General features: G+C 34.9%; 1 protein-coding gene across 2 annotated transcripts; it reads right to left on the bottom strand.

Moving 5' to 3' along the window:
* Nucleotides 1-1,306: 1,306 nt before the first annotated feature.
* On the bottom strand, nt 1,307-21,474 carry LOC120338465 (uncharacterized). Of its 2 annotated transcripts, none has more exons than XM_039406481.2 (18): nt 19,770-21,474; nt 19,136-19,278; nt 17,937-17,970; nt 16,107-16,205; nt 15,695-15,864; nt 14,524-14,673; nt 13,091-13,168; nt 12,120-12,334; nt 11,350-11,540; nt 11,088-11,150; nt 10,117-10,379; nt 9,490-9,561; nt 9,339-9,420; nt 7,878-7,985; nt 7,528-7,617; nt 6,376-6,428; nt 5,536-5,730; nt 1,307-5,213 (listed from the first exon to the last, which is right to left on the bottom strand). In XM_039406481.2, the coding sequence occupies exons 1-18, from the start codon at nt 21,379-21,381 to the stop codon at nt 4,803-4,805; spliced, it is 4,029 nt and encodes a 1,342-aa protein (XP_039262415.2). In that variant the 5' UTR covers nt 21,382-21,474; the 3' UTR covers nt 1,307-4,802. The 2 variants fall into 2 exon arrangements, with proteins under 2 accessions (XP_039262415.2, XP_039262417.2); XM_039406483.2 differs by having other exon boundaries at nt 16,140-16,205.
* Between the last annotated feature and the right edge of the window lie 1,947 nt (nt 21,475-23,421).

The raw sequence follows: 23,421 nt of genomic DNA, 5'->3' as shown, positions 1-23,421 counted from the left end.
TGCTCCCGCTCACCCTTCGGACCGTCTGCTCCTTCTCTTCTTACAACCACTTGTCTGCTGGACTTTTTATGCAATTCTGCCTACCTTTGCGGGGTTCGAGCCCACCCTTCATATATAGCCTCACGTTTGACCATATATATTCGCTTCCCCTGAGCTACCGCTACTGACGAGGGTCGAGTGGACCATAAACTCACTTAATTAACAACGTCACGCTTGGCAGCCTGTGACGAGGCTAATTAACCCGAAAGCCTACAAAATAATGCGTTGATTCGAAGCAAGGTATTTATGCCATGAATGGAAGGCGTTCATCTGAGACTATCGTGTGTGCTGCTTCAACCATTATACGTCTGGATATTTGTGCAAATAATATGTTATCCCATTTTTATTTGTTGTCGCGGCGTTATGGTTTTTTAGTAGATCGAAACGATAACACGATACACAATTGAAAAATGCACCATAAATGCCTTTTTGTTTTGACATCCCCGAGACAGGTGAAACATGCTGCCGCTCGCACTAGAGATGGAACGCAGTAAAATGCGCGTGTAGCGTACTCATAGTGCTCGGGGTTAGCTTCTGGTAATGATGCCTGCGAAGTTGTACCGATAGTTTACTGTAAATGATGAAATTCGTTTTGGCTTTCGTGTCTATATATTTTAATGCTATCTCGCTAATTGAATCACCAAACTAACCCGTGCTACATGTGTCAGCTGCCCCTTTGGTCCCCTACGAACACGCCCTGAATGTGCCGTTATATTCATTCTGGAACAACGCCATATTTCCCCGGATTATGATGAAATATAAGGTAATCAATAATAGTCTATCAGTTTTCTATTGTGTGTTACTTGAATCCCCCTACGATGTCGAGGAAGTCAGCAACCCCCTCGTGCACAGTTCTACAGTAAGCAAGGGATTCGAACCAGCGCAGTACACTCGAATCTCACAAACAGCAGCTTCTTTTTTATAATGGGCATTCGTACATCAGACCCAAACAAGCAAGTTTCGAGTTAATATTTTGGAAGGAATGAGAGTCTTTCTGGTCAAGCATGACCTATACAATTTCTTTTACACCTTTGGAGGGTTGTTCGCATAGAGATTTAACATAGCCCATAATATAATACTGTTAATAACTGCTGTATATCCTATAAGCTATCAATTTTGATACAAGTTACACGAGTTCCACTTTATAAGTGTGAGAAACTATCTGACCATTCCATGAAACTTCCTTTAGCGTGCTAAATCTTTGCTAATCATACCCTCTCCTGTACTTGAACATTTCCCCATTGACCACAAAAAACAGAAGAGCAAATAATTTGTTGAATGCAACACAGACAGTAAGATTTTAATAAGAATGGTAATAATAATAGAAATAAGAAGACTAATAGAGAGAGTGCTAGTAATAACAATTGTAAACTTAGTCATATCACAAGAGCTAAGTAAACGCAAAATTAGAATAGTGACAATATCAATGGCATTCAATAAGAAAGTTAAAAACACTTGATGAGAATTGACTGTTATTAATATTACAGCAACAACAAAATCAAGTTAAAATGAGTCGCATGAAGATTGTAAGCAAAGCACTAAGACAACAAAAATATAAGTCTCTAGACAATTCAGGCAAAAGGTCCTAGAGTACTTTTATTTTTGTTCCGTCTTTTGTTTCTGCACTATCAATACTTTCCGTCATGGTACTAGATTCTGGAATCTGTTTTGTTCGACAGAATTCATTCGTTGAAAAACCAATGTAAAAACCAATATCAAATTCCGACCAAAGGAAATAGTATTTGGTACCAAAAGTAATGCGCACTAAGATAACAGTTCATCAACAACTAAGTAAAATGTACGAGAACACAAGCATTTGGTGAAAAATAGTAAAATAAAAGCAATAAGCCTTTACGCTCATTGATATGCATGTCACGCAATTTATCGATGTCTGATTATAACACAGACATTATCATCATAAAGACAAAAAAATCACCAAATAATCATCACACAAGCAACTAGCAAGAAAAAACATTTAATAAAAGATTGAAGCAAATGATAACTACAAAGATGCATTGGCGGTAGAAAGGTAGTCAAGGTATATGCGATCAAAAATCTAATGCGGGAACAAACTCAATCGTAAAGTTCATCTCGTTTAAACTACATTGACCAATGAAATTGCAATCATCAATGCAAAGGAATCACTTTTTTCACCTCAATTTTTATTCTCCTGAAGTGACCAGTTCTTCTACTCTCTACCGCCATTGCATAGATGCACATATTCTTCGTATCTATCTACTAGCATTTATTGTGCTGGAAACGATCGGAGGTAAGCAAAATGCGATCTAGTAAAATTGCACATCCGAAGGTATCTGGCACATAATAATATGGGTGACGCTTTCATCAGTTACAAAATTAATGTTCCATTTTATCTCAAGACACAGTGAAAAAATCAAACTTTTTGCATCCATCGATTCAGATTTTAAGGTGTATGTTATATTACTGGATCTAGTCCCTAAATGGATAAAAAAAAAGACTTATAACCTTAAGAAAAACTGTCATGAATCAAAATAAGAATGAACTTTCGATCAAAATAAAATGCATCATGACAAAATCAGAGTGTTGTCTGGGCTTAGCATTATCAAGTATAATAAGTGATTACTTGGGAATTGAAATTCATCAAGTATGATTCAGCGATAGCAATCAATCATATCAAAACTAGGAACTCCTTTACTACTCAGTCACAATAAAGCATAATTACATATAGGAAATAATACAGTTTCATCTGAGCAAAAATAAAATAGGGATTGGCAAATAGTAGGATTTTTATTTCTTCATACATCGTGTTGCTTCGGACAAACTTCAGCAAAAAATTTCAAATATCTTCACGAGAACAAAACATAACACAAAAAAAATAGAGAGCGAAAACAACAACAGCAAAAAAAAAGAGCAAAATTGTAAGTTACGTGAAAAATGGGAACATGTGAAAAAAAATTGATAAAATAAAAACAAAAAGTCCGTAGAATAGATGTAGAATTGTGCACTGAGTAAATGTACGACAACAACTGGAAATAAAATCATATCGATTGAGTCACCACTAACATTTATATTAATCGCTTTATATTAAAGAATCGTGTGGTAATGATGAGTTTTTTCACAAAAAAATGTAAGAAATGGGCAACATAAAATCTGTCTCCAACAAAAAAATAAAAAAAATTTGAAATTTATTAAAGATTGTGAATCACCAAAAGTATGAAGTAATATGCCTATGACAAAAAAAGTTTTAGTTGTACAGCTTCGCAATTGCATTTTCAAGTACTAGGCCCAAGCTGCTCATATTTTCTTAGCTTGATTACTTCAACTACACAACTGGGGCTATGATCACTAACTGTTTGAATGGAATCAACACAACGCAAATTTAATGGAACTCGATAGCAATCACGAAACCAAAATTATCACAGTGCAGATTTTCCCAATTGACTACAGAAATGCAATAATATGCGAATTTATTAACGCCAGACCAAATGTGTAGAATGGAATTGCACAATTTGACATCTTTTTAACGGAATGGGTATGAATTAGTTGATTAGCACATACACAACCTTAATCATTTTGTATTATAAACTCAGCAATGACTTATGGAACTTGTATTAATTTCAAAAAATTAGTCTCTATATCAACTTCTTAAATAAAATTATTCCAACTTTTTTTTTATACCAAATCGTTTAGAAAATTTTTCATTTTTAAATTCATTTTTCAGAGTCTGAACTATGATCGGCCATGTGTGAAATGGTGCCATTTTCAATCTTTTTACACATCTAGAAATTGTTTCCGATGTGATAGTTGATATCTCAGATAAAATTCATACTCCAACCATGAACCATACTTTACCATATAAAAATACACAGATAATTAGGACTTCCCGAAGCACCAGAAAGTGTAAATGAATGAAATATTGTACCATACAGATTACAAAGACACCTTATCAGCACTTTTAGATTCCAGATAATGATTAGTGATTATCATATCTATATAGTTTAGATTCCCACAATTTTGTTTTCTAAATAATTTTGAGTATTTTAATGGATTTTGCAGCAAAATTGAAATAAAAATAAAGTAATTTTCCAGAAAAAAAGTGTTTTAATTTTTGAACATAACTATTAATAGGTAGCAATAATTTCCAATTTTTTTAAAATTCAACTTTTGCACATCACCTGTTCAGATTAAAAAAAAAAGAAAGACCAACAGTTGTAAACATAGCCCCATAATTAGATCCACTTATTTTAATTTGAGTCAAAATTCGAATTTTATGACAATAATACTGCAGCATAGTGACTAAAACCGAAGCTTACTAGAGATATCTTAGCGACATTAAATTACGTAAAAATGAATTGGTCATATTGCTGACGAAAGACCAATAAAATATCCACCAAGAAATCATCATCCAACAATTTGCAGTTAACAGTTAGCGGAAAAAATAACAAACAAGTTGGCAATAAAGCGATTATTATGAGATGATTCTGCGTATTTACGAATGCGTGTATTAGTTAAACAGCTTCTCTTATACGAACGAAAATAATCAAGCATAGAAAGTCATGTGTACGCAGAAATGGTTAAGCACAGAACTCTTTAACGTCGAGGGATACATGAAATAACGCGAAATAAAGTAGGCTATAATATATGATGGAGAAATTGTTGCAAAAATCGTTTGAATGACGGTTCAAGTAAAAAGCACTGAAGTGGCCATAAAAGTGGCATTGACAAGCAAAACTAGTAAAACAATCAGTGAAATTTGTTCAATCTCCTCTAGTTAAAGAGACCTACTACATTTGCTGTTCTCCGAGCAAATTTTCAGGCAGTAAACTGTGTAGCGGACTCATCATACGGCTTGGGTCATCATACCCTGTTGATGACGTATTGCCCCACATACCACCAGATGGTGCCCTTCCCGCAGGTGTATTGCCGCCAGTAGACCAAGACGTTCCCTGTTGAGAAGACGCAAAACCTCCCATGCCCGGATTATTACCTCCAGTCGACCATAAATGTTGCAAATCGCCGGTTGAAGCGGAATTGTGCATCATTGGATTGGAACCGTAATTAGGTTGTTGTTGTTGTTGATTGCTTAGAAGAGTGCCTGAAGATCCGAATGAATGTCTCGATGTGAAGCGGGACTGACCACCAGTGGGTCCAGAATTCCAGTTTCCACCGACAGATGCAGAAACAAAGTTGTTTACCTGTAAAAAATGAGATTATTTTACAGTTTTTTTAATCTTAAGTTGATTTGGGAATTAAAAACTTTTATATAAACTGTTGACCTATTTTGACTTCACAAACTCGAAAACTTACTAGAGTCCTTGACCAATTATTCGGATGCATCAAATTTCATTAATTGCGGGCTCATCCCATCCCTAGTATCTCTTTACTACTCCAAGTGATTCAAGAGCGTTGCTTCTTGATATCCTTGCATTATATGTGTCTGGTTCCAATAGGTAGTTGGTCCGACAGTAACACAATCGATAGCACTAAATAGACAACAAAAAAACAAAAAAATTCTACCTCTTGATCGCTTGCAATACTAGCAACGAGCATAACGTTCCCTGTCATTGACATATTGAGTGATTTTTTGGCATGAATTGCATCCTCACTGCTTGAGTATCTCACAAGGACCATGCCAGCTACTGGATAATTTTGCTGAAATGAGAGCATGTTTCCTTTCATACTGCATAGGTTCCGAAGATTTGAAAAATCCATCTGAAATGTTAAAAATTGAAACATTTTTAAAAATTTCTGCTAAAATTGAATCGAGGAAAGGCCGGTGGGTAATAATAACTATGTTGGGATTACAGGCTAACAATCCCTGCTTCGAATTCCATGCCAACTGCCTCACCCACAGCCAATGTAAGCAAGGTCGAGCAGGAAAGATTCCAGTCGTTCCAAAAACAGAGCTCCTCACAGAGAGAAGCTAGGTACATCACCCAGCCTGATGTAGATTGTGTTTTAAATTAGGTTGGTAGGATGGTAAACTACTTGTCCTTCTTCTATGCTTTTGTGCTGGTGCAAATCTATTCATTTATTAATGCACTGATGCAGCACTTGAATCAATTAAAATAATACAGATAGTGTTTTAAATTTGCTGTTTTAGTTGGTATGTTGAACCTAAACATGCTTGCATTGTATTTATAATCTCATTTGAAAAAAACTTGGCTATCTGTTTTTTATTTACTTAAAACAGCTTTTTCAATTTTTTGCCGTCAGAGTTTAAGCCTTCAAATTGTTTTCTATCTTCCAATTCACGTTCCTAGTACGTATTCACAGCAATTGATAAACTGAGACAGTTTTATTACTGTTAAATATTATACATCACAGGCCACACCCACATCTTTTTGTTATACTAACCTGTGGATTGAGATTTGTCAACACAACCCACGTCTTATTGTCTGCCCATGAACCTGAAAAACATGCAAAAGTTATACATATATTATTGACCATTAGTCCAGAGCTGGGGTTTCCGCTCCCCGGTAGGTCGCGAAAGGGCTTAATGGGGTCTCGTTACGTTTCAAGAACATTATTACAGTATTGACAAGAAAACATTTTAAACAGATAAGGCAGATTCTGATTTGATGTGACGAAGCTGAACGTTATACGCTTGAGCTGGCTGAGAAAATTTTATTTAGAGAATCAAAAAGAACGCCTCTCCAAAAAAAAAAAAAAAACGTATACGAGCCATCATGTGTGACAAAACTATTGTTACATCACAACTTAATTCCTAGTTGTTTAAGATTCTATGTTTGAAGAACATGCTGGAGAATAAGAAGTCACAGAAAAAACATGCTGAAAAAATTTTGAAGAACACTGATTTATATGATAGCTTACATCATATGACTACAAGAATATTAGACAAACGGTAAATCCAAAAAATTGAAATTACTTTTTCATTTTTTCACCAAAAGCGAGAATAAGGCAAGCGACATGATGACCTGTTACTAAGTGTAACTGTACTGAGTGTTAGGAACAAGATTGTCATTGCAGCTCTACATACGTCTATATGTATTCGCAGGTTTGAACCCCGTGGTCGGCCCCTGTTTGAACCTTCGCAGTCACATGGTAGCCCCCACGTGGAGAGGCATCGAGTTGCTAGCGTGTTTCCCCGAAAATAGGACAGTGTCTTAATTTTCTTTCGAAAAATTTTTTGGACTTTTTTTGGGGAGATGTCTTTTATTTTCATTATTCAAAAACAAAATTACAAAGTAGAGAATTATGAGATTTTTAAATATACAACATATAAGAACCGATATCCATTTACTTATAAATAACACGTTTTTATTCAAAATAAATGCTGAACATAGATTATAAATCCGTTAAAACGTGTAGGAAAAATTTCTTGCTACCGACTAGGTCAAAAAAATTTGCGTTATCAACCAGATCTTATTTTCAAGCTAGGTCTTATTTTTGGAAAAACACGGTATATGATAAAGCCGTCTCATCCTATCTTATCATGATCCATTTAATATGTTTCTAGCTTCCTTAAAAAGACAAATAGATACTGACCTTCAGGAGGACCATTAGGTACAGAATATCTCGACGAACTTTGTGTGTTAGGCAGTGTTGACCATGAGCTTGCGGGCCCAGATGACCACCCTGAATATAACACAAAAGAAATAATATCTTTTTAAAAACACAAGATTCTGCATAATAATCCTGAAAGAATACTAAATTGATTAATTGGTTGAATAAAAACATAAATATTCAAGTTATTCAATTCAAAGCTACAGATTTAAAACATTTTTTAGCCATAATTTAAAAATTATTACAAGTTTCTGTTAAGCAGTCTGCTTTTCTATGTGAAAAAAACACGGCAATGAATTTTTTTTTCTTATTGAAATCAGATATTTATTTACCTTGAGGTGGTCGATTGCCTGGATTAGATGATTGTTTCGGAAGAGGAACTTTCCACAATTCGTGAGTGAGAGTCGTTGGTGTATGACCGAGAGAAGTACCACCCCCAGCTAAAAAAATTTACCAAAATTCTTTACGCTATATTTTTTAACAAGAAAATAAATTATCAGCGTTACTAAACAACAGTAGATATAAAAAAAATTTTAGTTCAACTCAATTTTTGTAGTTGTTTGAGATAAAAAGTAGAGAGTGGCCAAAATCGTTTGAAATATATTAGGGAACAACAATATAGAACAGTGGCTCTCAAAATGTGAGAACGGGGTCGTAGACAATTTTTTGAGGGGGGGGGGGGGGTGAAGCTTATTGAAAATAAAAATATTCATTAGATTTGATCTTGCCCATCATATTCGTTTTCAAAACTTTCAATTTATTTGATTATTTAAGTTCCATCAATTTATTTTCAGCGAGTTTTTTTTCGAATAAAACATACTTTTGCCTTATTATCTGTTGTAGCTTGTTGTTAGCTAGTTATTTTTGATGTGGGGCGTGAGACATGACAAATTCTAAAAAGGGGGCATTAGCTTGAAAAGTCCGATAACCACCACTGATCTAGAAGCTGAGTGGGTTCGAGTCCCGTTCAAGAGCTATCAATAACTAACAAATTTTCAGAACAAGGCTCCAAGGTAAATAACTTCGACCTAGGAGAAGCAAGTTTGATTAAGCTATACAATATACTGGGGGTCATGGTTGGTTCTGCACCTTCCCAAATGATGCCTGACAAGGCCACAGGTAAATTTTAATATTCCCATACCATGGCACTGAAATTGCAGCTGATTTTAAAACAATCGTCACAATTATAACAGTCACAAAAGAGTTGACTTTTTCAACAGATAAACTTTTCGTTTAGGAAAATATACCCCAAAAAGTGGAATTGGAAGTTCTAATGTGCCACTAAAACCATGTTTCCTCGAAAATAAGACAATGTCTTATTTCAATTTTCTTTCGAAAAATAATATAAGGGCTTATTTTTGGGGGATGGCTTTCATTTTCATTTATCAGAAACAAAATTGCAAAGTAGAGAATTACGAGATTTTCAAGTATACAAAATATGAAAACCGATATCCATTTACTTATAAATAACATGTTTTTTTTTATTTAGAATAACTTTTAAAATTAGATTATGATTCATTTGAAACGTGTAGGATAGATTTCTTGCTATCGACTAGTTCAAAGAAAGCACTTTCGGCTAGGTCTTATTTTATTAGGAGGAGGGGTCATATAAAAATCACTTTTAAAATCCAGGCTAGGTCTTTTTTTCGGGGAAACACCATAGCTGATAACCATGCAAATATCTCATTTTTGCACAATAGTAAGCGAAGAACACAACACAAAATACAGAAATTCTTAATCATTTTTAAACTCCATTTGCAAGGAACAAATGCACTTTATAAAATCATACATACATGTAGACCATGTTGAAGACGGAGCTGCCATGCCAGGATTGTCTGATAATGTGTTGGCAAACGATGAGGCAAGTGATAGGCTCTGAAAATATAGAGAAATAATTGTAAATAATTGTTTCACATTTTATATTTATTAAAGAGTAATATTTACATCGACTTTTGCTTCATTTGCAGAAGACGGACTCCCAACTTGTGAGTTTGTGTACCGGTCTCTGTTCAGCACCTAAAAATTAGAAGAAATATTAGAATAATAACAGTTTTGTATATCCAAAACCATTGAGCTTAACATAAAATACATGAAAACATCTCAAATATTTCCATTTGTCAACCATTATCACGAGTAGGCTACATCTTTCAAAAAACTTTTTGAGATTAGATCCGATTACAACGTATTTGTTTCTAGAATGCTGTGATGTTTCATTACTATTTTTTGTGCTCCAGAAGTGTGTGTACCAATATGGAGGTAACTAATTTTGTTCGCCTACTTTACATCAAGTTGTGTAGAGGGACTGAAACCTATGGGCAGGGGGTATATTCACTAGGCTAACACAGACAGTCTCCGAACTCGTAATAGAATTAAAACAAGAAAAATCGGAATAAAATTATGGCCTAACCATAACCTGGCACACACACTACGGGAGTACCCATCTATGACCCAAACATGATGCTTGAAAAGTGAAAAGGAACATGAACAGACAAAATGAAAATTTTTTAATTTACCGTCATTTCCTAACATAAAATCCTGAATTCTACAAAAATAAATAGATGAAACCTTTACCTGATCAACATCTTTCACAGTGTTAACCGACATTGTTTTAGCAATTGCCACGCTCCCAGGTGTGATATCTGGATCGTTTTCCGGATCAATCGGTCGAAATCCCGCCCATTTCTTTCCAGGAATGAATTCTGGAGGACCAATATCTGCAAGAATGTTTTTCAAACTTTCATTGTTTACATCCGAGTTGTCTTCCATGATATTTTCTGCTGTCAAACCTTTGTCTGTTTGATTCAGCATTCCGTTAGAACCGTTTTGATCAGGACCTGTGAAATAAACAATGAAAATGAGCAAATGAACAATGATTAAATATATTGGTTTGAAGATCACATCTGTATTGGAGAGGCCTAAGCTGAACACTGAATTTGTTGAAAAGGTTAGCGGATAAGCGCGAAAAGCGCGAATAAAGTGTTCACATAAGTCATAAAACATGTTCCCATGGATTAAAAAATAAAGCAAAATTTTAAATCACATATCTGGTTATTTCCATCATATTCAGAGGAAGTTAAAAAAAGTAATAGCATCGTAGCAATTTCTCCAGTCTTTTAAGCACAGAAAATTCGCGGGTATCAGCCCTTCTACTTGCCCGACACAAAAGTAACTTCATAAAATGAAATTTGATATTTAGTACAAAATATAACAGACCCTATGTATACGAAATAAATTAATTCGACAGACGTTCGATAAAAATTTTATAATGCCAATTCGAAAAAGTAATTTCATTTTATAGGTATCAACACTAATATCATTTAACCCGGGTATCATATTTTTGAAATGTTATCAAATATTTTGATTTTGATGAGACTTTGATACACAATAGTCACTAACATGGTTTTTTGGAATATTTCACTGAGATCGAGACTATAAACAGACTAATATATTGTCTATATATCTAATTGTCAAAATGAAGACGCATCCTAATTTCAATTTAATTTACTGGAAATAATAGTTGCAGAATCATTGCCAAAACTTACCATTTGATTCTGTGTTTTGCATGGAAGTTGCATCTGGCATTTGTTGCAGTCCAAGTAACCCACCTAAAGAATTAAAGTAATATTTTCTATTTAGCGCTTCAAGCAAAAGAACAACTTACGGCATCACGAATAACACTTCGAACCATTGTTTTAATTCCAGCATAAGAACCCCAAGGTTCAAAGTTGCGTTCCTGGGTGCGTAGCTAAATCCATACATCTACTTTATACCCAAAAATTGCATTTAATTTTTAACAACTTTTACCTCCAGTTATTCTTGATTGGCCGTTAGGTTCTGGTCCACCAGATGGGGGCAAGAGCCCTGATTGCACTTCTATCATATCGCTGATGCTCGGCATCATTGAACTTGGTGATTGATCAGGTGGATTTGTGTCAGAAGGTCCATCAATTCCGAGCGAAGGCCTTCTCCACGAATGTAAACGAGATTGCTGTTCCCTGCAGAATCACAAAACAATGTAAGAAACTGGATTTGAAAATGTGTTGCTGAAATCAATGGATATTTCCCAACCCTTGTTGCCAGGTAATATCTCCTAATACTCGACCTATCCGTTGGCAGTATGTGTGTTTACTCCACTAAGGGGTCCACTAAGCCAAACCAAGGGGTCGGCTTACGTGCAAATCTCTGATCTTACTGAAAATTCTTATACACGCATAACTGTGACCCCACTAAAAATTTGGCTCATACGCGCATAACTCGCACTGATAATCTGGCTTATACGCACATGACTCTGATCGCACTGAAAATTTGACTTATACGCACATAACTCTGATCACACTCAAGCGAAATGACATTATGCTAACCTAATTCCAACAGCTACAACTCGAACCATGCAAAATTCTCACGATAAGAGCGTACGATTTGTAAGAGTGGCGTATATACGAATTTTTCTAAATTCGCCGTTTTTAGGGCGTCGACTCATGTTCATGATCAGCTAATATAGGAGAATATAAGACTTCCACTGGAATTTGAAAAAAAAAAATTCTCAAGTTCTGTTTGATCAAAAATTTTCCTACCTGTTAGGAAAACCAGATCCTGGTAGATTCTGGCTCATACTTGACATACTGAATGACGATAATCCTGTGTTATTACCAGGTGGCATTGAACTTGATGAAGGCGGGAGAAAATCCAGACCAAGACCAGACCCCGGCCCGATGGCACCCACGTTCGATTTCGCTTGAAGTGGATTTGTTTTTTGCAGCATGTTTTGTGTAAGTGCACGCTGGTAAGCCTGCCAATTAAGTTGTAAACATTGATTAGTGATGTACATATATATTGATTATTTGGCACTCCAGAAATGTGTGTATCAATATGGAGATAACTAATTATGTTCGCCTACTTTACATCAAGTTGTGTAAAGGGATTGAAGCCTATGGGCAGGGGGTATTTTCAATTGGCTAACACAGACAGTCCCCGAACTCGTAATAGAACTAAAATAAGAAAAATCTGAATAAAATTGTGGCCTAACCCTAACCTGGTACACACACTACGGGAATACCGATTAGTTTATACTTTTCCCATTAGGTATTACTAGTGGTGTGATAGAATTGAAAACGTTATATGGACAATACAAAATAATTTTTAAAAGATTGCACCAGAATGTTGACCAAAAGTTTAAAGTAAGAGAAATATTGAAAATGAACATAAAAACAAGTGAAATGTTATAGAAATGCATTTGAATTAAGATCCTTGCAGCAAGATCCTTGAATCACTTAAAAAACATAAAAATAAGTTTAAAAATATTTTCTAAACCTATTATTCCTAATTTTAATAAAATTGATGAGAAACATCATAACCAGTTTTCTAACGTTCAAAATGAGCAAAATTAGACAGAATTGCCATTAACCAAAAAAAAATTTTGAAAGTTTTTGACAAGGTGAAAGCATTGCTATGAAAGTTTCAAATATGGCCAAAACCAGTCTAAATAGGTTAATAAGTAAGGGACTCGTATTCAGAGACTGAAATTTCCATTAATTTATTTTCATACCTGTATCTGTTGTTGGCATTGTCGTAACAAGAGAGCAGTTTGTTCATGTTGCTGACGAAGTTGTGGAGGTAAATTAGGCTGGAAATAAAATTTAATAATAAATTAGTCCAAAGTCATATTAGAGAGACCAAGTGACAAGTTATGAAATGTTTCCTCGAGTATCGATTTCATTGTTTATTTCCATAACAACGACGAATCAGTAATATGTTAACAATAATGTAACATTTGCAATTTGTGCAGGGCTCCGCTCAGACAGATATTCAAGCGTGGTTGTAAAGCCTGGTTTTCATGCTTTTGCATGTTATTCGTCAGTTTCCAGTTGTATTTCCAAAAATTATTTGTAAATCGAATACCTTTCTTGACAATAGGTCATCCAACAAGCCTTAGTTTAGTTGCAATGATCAAAAATTAATCCCGAAAAAGCTGGGATAACCGAGCGGAATGTGATTAAATATTCCAATAAAAATTTTGGTTTTGAACCACTCTGTGCCGACTCTCTAAAGCGCTCTCAAAATAAGCATGTCGGGAAACATCGAAGCTTTTTAAAGTTAAAATAAAGTATAATTTTATGGTTATTTAGTGAGTAAAATCATTTAAAACAATGCTAGAAATACAAATGTCCACTTTGCTTCGAAGAGCAAAAAATTTGGACTAACAGTAAGCCTCTGATGATACATCTAACTAGTCAACTGTGTAAGCAGACAAATTAAATAAAGCAGACAAATTAAATAAAGTACAATGATAAGATGTTGAAATTGAACAATGGGTACTTTCCTAGAAATATTGGATAGAAGACTATGGTTAGCAAAGTTGTCAAATAACTAACCCTAATTGGTAATGATGAAAAAGAGAGAATAGCGAAAAAAGAAAAAGGAGAGAAAGGCGTTATTAAAGATTACTTGGCTTTGTAGGTATGAAAATATATCCACTGTAAATTATTGCCAGACATGTCCATAGTATTTGCTTTAAATGAGTCATAAATTATCATTCGAAAAATTAACTTTTATAAATTCATTAAAATGAATAGTTTGATTAAAATTCATCATTCTTCATGTTACTCTGTAAAGTTATAACTGGGTGAAACAGCGGGCTGCCCCTTTATTTGACATAGGCTTTCTTGTAATTGCAGGCTAAAAAATTTTGGTTATTAACCTATGACATGCGTTGTTTGGTTCGCACAGGTGAATTTTTTTTTCAGTGGGCCGCCTTTGGCCAGCGGGCAGCAGGTTGCACACCCCTGATTTAGAATATTGCAAAGCAGAATAAATTATTCACCTACAAATATACAAAATTAGATTCCTCTCAATCTGAAAATTTTCCCTACAAATGAACCCCACACAAATAGGTTTTACATCACCTAACATTACAAGCAACTAATTTTTTTATTTAAAAAAAGTTTTTTTTTTGAGGAAATCTGGGGGAAAAAATTTCACCTTGTTTAGCATATTCATCTTGGATGTGAGTTGTTGATACTCTGTTGTTTTCATGACAAGTTGTTGCAATAAATTCAAATGTTGAGGAGTCATGAGCTGAGGGTTTAGCATTTGTTGTGGGATAACACCTTTCATAACTGCATGCCGAATCTGAATGAAACGTTAGAGGTTATTTTTTTATCAGTATTTTGTTTCCGATTGGCAAATCAAAAAAAGGCTTCGTTCAACATCTAACAATGTAAAAAATATAAAATAATCAAAACAGACATTATTTCAACTATTCTGCATTACCTAATTTATTGTCTATAAATTAACATTGATTAATTCGCTAATTTATGTGCTGAATATGCTCCAATTCAGAATTCAGAATTTTAATATGCTAATATATCTTATGACAACAAATATATAAGGATATATGATAATGTGAAAATGTGATGTCCGAATGTATTAGGAATAATAAAATTACAATACCTATAAAACAATTCTTAATTGCCATCAAATACGCAATCATCAATTTTCATAAGTGATTCTTGCTGCACACTAACACAAATATATTTCTGTAACCTTTCGTCTGGCCAAGGTCAGACTTTCTCACACATACATAGTTCAACTTAATAGAACCAACTACTCTACTATTAAGTCCTATTGAGTTGAACTATGTATGTCTGGGGAAGTCTGACCTTGGTCAGACAAAAGGTTACAGAAATATATTTGTGTTAGTGTGCAGCAAGACTCTTGAATCACTTAGAATAGTTATCTTTACTCTTGCTACAGTATCCTTGCATTACAAATTCACCGGTGCAAAAGTGTAGAAGAAATCGATAACACCAATCAATTTTCATTCTTAGAATTTTGTTAACTAAATTTTACTTGCCAAACCAAAGGCCACTTACAAATTGGAATCTTTAAATTATTAAAGAATATGCCAATTCAAAGAACCATATCATACTTAAAAACCAGCTAAATTCGGGCAATTGGAAGCAGATATCTCCAACAATAAAATAGAATGACCTCTATCTACAATTTTCATTATTAGTCCATTTGGAGATCAACAGTTTCCACTAAACCGATAAACAACATATTGAAAATAAGGACTGTCAAAAACAACCACAAAACTACCTAAAATTCCAATGATGCCAAAGATATGGTAATTCTAACAGTTTCAACAAACCTGTTGAAGTTGATTTTGAAGTTGTGGCGGCATTGGAGGACCTTGTTGTCTATATTGTGTTTGCAAGTTAGGATTCATGAGAGGTTGTGGAGGTACAGGACGTGGACCGTTCATACCTGGCATTCCAAGATTATTTGATTGTCCAGAAGGAAATTGGGAGTAATTCATTCCTAAAAATGCGATTTGTATTTTTGCAAAAATTGGAAAAAGGGCTCAATGATTAATTGACATTTTTATATATTAACCTCGATAACCATGAAAGCTGTATAGAAAATTGAGTATAAATCATTGGTTATTTTAACACTCCTTAATTACAATCGTTACACAACTTCATTAATTGTAATAATTGTAATTGTAGTAATTAATTCAACAGTGTTCATCGATTAAATTATATCAGGACATCAAAACCAACCAGGACGGCCATTCCCATCCGTGCCTAACGTACCACCATCAATATGACCCTCTTCGAAGACGCTGTCGCTCCCAGTGCTTGGCTTCCGGTCGACAAATCCTGTGCAATAAATTATTATATTTTAAGTAGAATTAAGTTGACCTTACAAACAAGTTGAACCTGTAGCTTATTTTATTGAAATACGGAAAAGGTCATTTGGAACAAATTCTGTGTCTTACGTTTCCGAAACTTCGTTACTCTCGTAGTATATGTACCAGATTAAGGTTAGGGCATAATGTTATTCCGATTTTCCTTATTCTAGTTCTATTAACAGTTTGGGGACAGTCTGAATTAGCTAATTAATTATACCCCCTTGCCCATAGGTTTCAGTGACTTTACACAACTTGATGTAAAGTAGGCGAACAAAATTTGTTACCTCTATATTGGTACACACACTTATCTGAAGCGCTGAAACTTTTTGTTACAATCATACATACATAGACGAAAGTTAAAGTTGAAATATTTTTTTTTTAATTTCGTAATTGAGAAATTTGAGGGTTATATTTTTTGGGATCACTCTGTATAAGATAAAAAAAACACTAATTCTTAACTCAGTACTAATACCAGTATAAAAATTTGGAATACATCAACATTTTGTGGCATATTGATTATTAAAAATTGAAATAAATAGTTAAACAATTGTGGAATAGAAAGCCACTTAATTACTATAAACAGTCCCCATAAATAATTACGGTACAGTCTAATAACATTGCATAACTAGTACATCAAAAAAGTGGCCTAACATGTCAAATATCATTTGATAACTCAACTCTCAAGCACTTAGCTCGAACCAGTATCTTTAACAATGCTCATTGTTATGACATAGAGCATGAAATACAAAAAAATTATGAAAAAATTCTGTTGTGAAGAATTCTATTTGAATATACCTTACTGCAGATTCATGTTTCAAATACAGTTTTTTGGAGGTTAATCAAATTAAATTTACCAAAATTGAAATTATAAAATAATAGTCTCATTATTCTTATATAAGATAGCAAATTATTTTTATAGTGTTTCAAATATATGAATTTTAGTCAGTATAATCAATCCGATAAGAAAACTATTTACTTTTGCTCTTTACTATGTTGCGATATTTTGTGGATGCAATGGCAAGAGGTGGATGCAAGAGGTTAAAGATTGAACTTAACTATGTTGGCGTCAAAGGTTAAAGATTTCTTGATCAAACCCGTGCCCACCACCTATCCCAGGGTGTAACAAAATGGGTAGGCAATGCCAAACTGGAAAAATTCAAATAATTCCTCGTATAGTAGATCCCGGATAGCCAAAAATAAATATTTTACTATTTCAAATACATTACGGAAATATATTTTCGAATATGAAATATCGAATAAATTCTAAATTTGGGGAAAGTTCATGTGGTAAATTACATAAATCAATATATCTTCATGTTGATGACATATGTGTAAAAAAGTCATCGATTTCTCAGTGTTGTTTCTTACCAGTTGGGATATCACACGTTTTGATCTACTTGTCTGACGGCTCAAAATTGCTAATTTTTATATAAAAATGTTATTCCTAAATTCAAAAATTCACTACATCGAATATAATGAATTTTGAATTTTTTTTAACATTTAATCGTTTAGAACATCCCTGAGCTGGTGATAAAAAGCCCCATTCATAGTAAAAGAATCATGTGTTATTATAAACTTTCTGGTCAACAATAATGAAGGACAAGTTTGCCACCTCTGTCATAGAGTAGCAAACTCTAAAATTAAAATTTAACAATCACCAGATTCACAGGTAGTGTTATAAGAAAATTTAAAAACTTACCAAAGTTTCCGTTCTTGTCTCCAGCAATATCATTCTGAAAAATAAATATTTCGATTACGAAACAGCATAAAATACCAAATAGAAATAATAAGCGTTATATAACAGCCTTGGCCATGAAACCTAACGATAGCAAATGAAAGACCATCCATCCTGTAACTGGTTGTGATGATATAAGCAAATGAACCATTGCTCAACAATAAAGAATGAAACTAATTTTACTAAGCCAGAATACGATACACACCGTCTGTGATTGTGTGTAATAATGAGACTTGAAGATATAGAGAATTAAATTTTAACCAATATGACATAGATTTGTGATTAAAATTCATATCTTACTATAGTCATAAGCGCAGAAGAACGAGGAAATAACAAGAAACAATGCTCAAATATATGGACACTAAGGTGAAACGACTAACATAGTACAGCAAAAGGCCATGCTAACTCTGTAGAATCTGGTGTCTAATCATTCAAATCAAAATTACAAATCGAGTCTCAAGTCCCACAGCAATTCACATAAGTACCGGTGCGGTATTAGTTACCGTATGTATTCGCCAACAAGTCGCACCACCGTATAGGTCGCACTATTAGTTTTGTGTTAAAAAAAGTTTAATTTAGAGTTGACTTGCACATTAGTCGCACTGAAAATCTAGGGATTTAAAAGGGTTTTATCTAGCTTTTTTGCATAGATAACTTACTATTTTTTTGTTTGTTTGTGGGGATTAAAATCAAAGTATGTTTATCAACACCTGTGAGCGATAATAAGTGCATGTACGCAAGCGCAGACCATGCGATTTTCATGAATAACCAACTCGCTGTTCCGACTTGGTGGCGATTTGCACTTATGTCGAGCGGTTTGGTTGCACCTATATTATTTTTTTTTGAATATAATGAAAAAATTGCGACCTATCTGCGAGTATATACGGTAAAGAATTAGTCTTGTACAGGGTTTCTGAAAAAGATGGCTGATGGAATGCCACACAAGGGCGCAAAAATTACTGGCTTTGAGGTGAAATATCGAGCCGTGGAACCTCCAGGACTCCAAGAAAAAGTAATGGGCTTTAATAACTTTTCCCACCTTCAATTAAGTTAGTTGCAGTGACAAGGACAATTTTCATGACAACAAACTAAAGAATCCCAGAAAGAATAACAATTACAATATTACAAAATAATGTTAGCCTACATGGTGTTTTGATTATTACCTTGATTGATGTTTGATTCCAACCAGAATTTGCATCTGTTTGGCCCCACTGTTGTCCGGGTTGTTCTGGGGTGTTACCCCATCCACTTGTGTTACCGGCGCTTGGTTTGTTGCCCCAATTGCTATTTTGGTCCCAGTTAGATCCTGAAAAAATATTGATAAATGCTGATGAATATTTTCGTGAAATGAGGTGAACATGAAGCTACGTAATTGAAGGCTGTGCAAGTTGTCATAACTGTGAAATGGAACTCGTGAAATTTAGAAACAAAGAACCAAAATTCCTTCAAATTCGTACACTAGTATGAAGTTGTTTAAATTTTTTTCAAATTGGCATATTTCTCTTTGCTCATGACAAGCTCCAAATGCCTTTGGAAATGAACATTCCAAATGTTACCAGAGCGACTCGAAAAAAAGGGTCCAGTAATCCAGGATGCTTTGCACAATAGTTACGCTCTCTTTAGAATGTTAAATGAATTGGATTCTAAATGTGAACATTTCTTAGCTTTAATACATTCATGTAGGTAATAATTGTTAGTCCACTCATTCTTCATGATTCACATTTATATGAAATAAGATAGACTTCTACAATAAGAAGAAACACTGTGCTTTAATACAACCAAATATCTAGCTCGAACCTGAATTAACTGGTGGTGGTTTTCCCCAGTTAGAAGTCCCATTGTCTACATTAGGTTGCCTGACTGGTGGGTTCCCATCGCCCCATCCAGTGGGTGAAGGTGGTTTGTTTGACAAATTTTGTGATCCTGGCTGTGCACCCCAGCCAGTAGGTTCTGCTTTTGTTTTGCTAGCGTCACCCATACCCCCCATGTTCATTCCCATACCCTGTTTTTTATCCCACATATTCACGCTTTTGTATGCGGTTGGATCTCCCCATGCCGAGGTTCCATCATCAACTTGACTGGATTGACGTTGCATGTTTTGTGTTTGGTTCCAACTACTCTCTGGTCCAGGTCTAGTGTTCCCCCAATTAGATTGGGGGTTTCTTTGTGCGGCATTACCCCAACTGCCACCATCTGTAGGAGTAGTATTCCCCCAATTACCCGAAGGATTGTTACCCTGTTGCACACCAGAAGCGCCCCAACCTTGATTTGAATTTGGCATAGCTGTTGGAGGCGTGTTCCAGCGATTGACATTAGCCGTTGGCATTGGGGGAGGTAAACGAGCCTCACCCCATCCCGGTTGTGCTTGAGTTGGTTGCGTTGCACCACCCCATGATGGTCGGGGTTGTTGTGGTATTGGATTGGAATTAGGTCCCCAACCACGTACGCTAGGGGTACCAGTAGCAACGTTATTATTACCTTGCCATCCCCCACTGGCAGGCTGACCCGCAGCAGTCTTACCCCAAGCTTCTGTGCCTGTCTTATTTGGAGGCTGCCTGACAAAGTTCGGTGATTCTGATATATCCCAGGATGTGTTTTGTAGGATAGGCTTCTTCCCCCAACCTTCATGGGAATTGACAAGCTTTTGTACAGGGTCATTTGGATCCACGTCACCATTAGGAGGAGCATCTTGAGAATCTGATGGGCTTTGAGCCTGTTGTAACTGTGTTTGTGCCTGATCTGTTTCTGTATCCTTCAGTACATTTTGTTGTGAAACAGGAGGTTGATGACTCGCTTGTCCTTGTGCGGGTGGTGCAGCAGCGGCAGCTGCCCAAGATTCGGGCTGTTGCGGTATTGAATTATGGTGTTGTGATGGCCCAGTCTGAAGTTGTTGTTCGGGCTGTGATGAAATTTGTGCCGCAGCAGATGGAGTTGTTTGAGGTGGGATATTCCAAGCTGATTGAGCAGGACTTTGATTAGATGGAGCTCCCCAACCACCTGATGAGCCTCCAGTGTTACTTGGCTTTCCCCAAACAGCAGTTCCGTTGTCTACCTGGGGCTGTCTGGACCAATTATTTCCCCCACTATCTGGGACCCCCCACCCAGTAGTACTTTGTTGAGGAGTACCCCAACCATTGCTTGTCGTTGTGGTGTTAGTATCGCCTGAAATACCCCCACCACCCCAACCTCCAGGATCGGGTTGTTGTAAATTACCCCCAAAGCTCTGACTCGGTTGTTGATGCATTTCTTGTCCTTGTACTACTTCTTGCTCTGAACCCAACTGTGGCCAACTTTCCGGATGCAAAACAGGAGAGCTGACTGTGCCTGATGGAGCAGCCCCCCAACCTGCGTTTGTAAGAGAAGATTCGTTACTATTATATTTCGTCTGCCAGTCAGTGCCAGAAGTCATTCTATCACAAAATCATAGAACGCATGATCAGCATACCAACTTTCAGAAAACATGTCTAAAAAATTATTCTAAATCTGTTGAAAAAAGTTGAAATTAATCACCATATTATTTGAAAACTGAACATTAGCAACTTTACACATTTATCAAGAAAAATGCTTTGAACTGACGTAACTATTAATTTTTTTTTCTCATTTGATTTTACATATCAAGTTTGAGGCAAAAAAACATACAAGAGAAATTTAACATAGCCTATATCAAAGGCTCAAAAAGTTATCTATCACAGGCCATGATGCATTGAAAAAAATTGACTTCATTAATCTACGACAAAGAAGAGTCTTACAATTCTTCACATTAAATCGATGCTACATGTGAGCTAGTTTTTATTCATATAAACGATATTAATACAACTGGAAACAGATATCTGCAAGTTGTAGTTCTTTCTCAACACTAATTTTAACGAATTTTATTGTTTATTAAATTTTAAATGAGGGCACATGAACTATAATTTTTAAAAATATGGATTGATATTTTGCGACACTCTGGCTTATATAATTTGTTATATCATGGGTAAGGAGGTAATAACCTTTATTGATTACGGAACTAATCGGATAATTGGCCAAATAATAATCTCCATATATAGCTTGGACGAACAGTAGAATACCTACTAATTAAAAACATTAATCAACAATTGGATCTAACAAACAAAATAATTGAAAAACACCCAATGATATGCTTACAATGCTTAGAAAACACAAGCATATTTCTATATATAAGAAATGAAAACTTCCAGTATGCCATAAAAAGATCAAAAATAAAACTTTAGCCTCCAATGAAAAATAGTTTCGATATCCTAGAAAAAAAATTCCTTTTCAATGAAATTATTATTATGATTTCCTATATGAATTCATATTTACTGGACCCTATTTAATTTTGGTTGCAGTGGACAATCGTCAACAATACAGTACAACTGTTTTTCAGTGGTTTTTCTAATAGATGAAATCACATTTGTAGGATAAAATTTTCAAACTTATCCTGAAGGAGGTAAGACGGCTTAATCATATGCCGATCCACGACTCACTTTCGGTTGCCAGTTCATATCGAATATGGAAATAGCTAACCAGTTATTTCTTTCAGATGTATGGACTTGATGGTGGAGGATGCCGTAACTTACCAGCCCTCACATGAATTATGATGAGTTTACTCTTGGCATGATGACTCAACTGCTGATAATATGTTAGCAATTTAAATTTGTTTATGGTATTCCTATAATTTGCAGACCAACTGAACAGGAAGTTCAATATTCTGAAAGCTAATAAACTTGTGAATGGGAGAAACAGCAGTCCCGCGCCTGACAATGGCAATAATTTGTGATCCATTGAGATATACCGGTAAGAGTTTTTTATTACAACAATTGATAAAAGAGTTTAATATAAAAATTGATTATATATTGAATTTACGTATGCACGGATATTGCCTTATTCATATGGCATTTCATTCGATTTTTTTTATACCATACAGTTGTTGTGTACAGGCACTTGAAAACTGTTCCTAAAAATAAAGTTCGGCCACATAACTGTGTGAGGGATCATCAGTTAACCATTGCAAATCAAATACGAATTTGATAAAGTTATGCCAAACAATGAGTAACGTTAGGTCTCCTCAATATATTTTTCAAACTTGATATACACCGAATGAAGAAGCAGAAAATACCATTCCCAGCAAGCAACTTTTTCTATCGGTTTTATTAGACAGTAAATTGTTAGTTATACAAAACAAAGCAGATAGCAGAACAGAATTCTAGAATACTGTACTATTTAGTCTAGAAACTAATCGAACATTTCATAGCAAATACGTACAACAGTAATATTGAAGGTTATTTTATTTATACTATGCTGCGTTCAAGCTTTATGTACAGGTTAATGTTACAATTTCCCACATTACAAATTTGGGTGAGTTAAAAAACTAGTTAAAAAACTAAAAGTATAGATAAAACATTGCTTTATGTTATAGAGTAGGTATTATTACCGGTAGTTAATACAT

The sequence above is a fragment of the Styela clava genome, chromosome 10, assembly GCF_964204865.1.
Source record: "Styela clava chromosome 10, kaStyClav1.hap1.2, whole genome shotgun sequence".
In the NCBI taxonomy this organism is placed as follows: Eukaryota; Metazoa; Chordata; class Ascidiacea; order Stolidobranchia; family Styelidae; genus Styela; species Styela clava.
The sequence above is the reverse complement of the archived record's forward strand: the minus strand, read 5'-3'. Positions and strand labels throughout refer to the sequence as shown.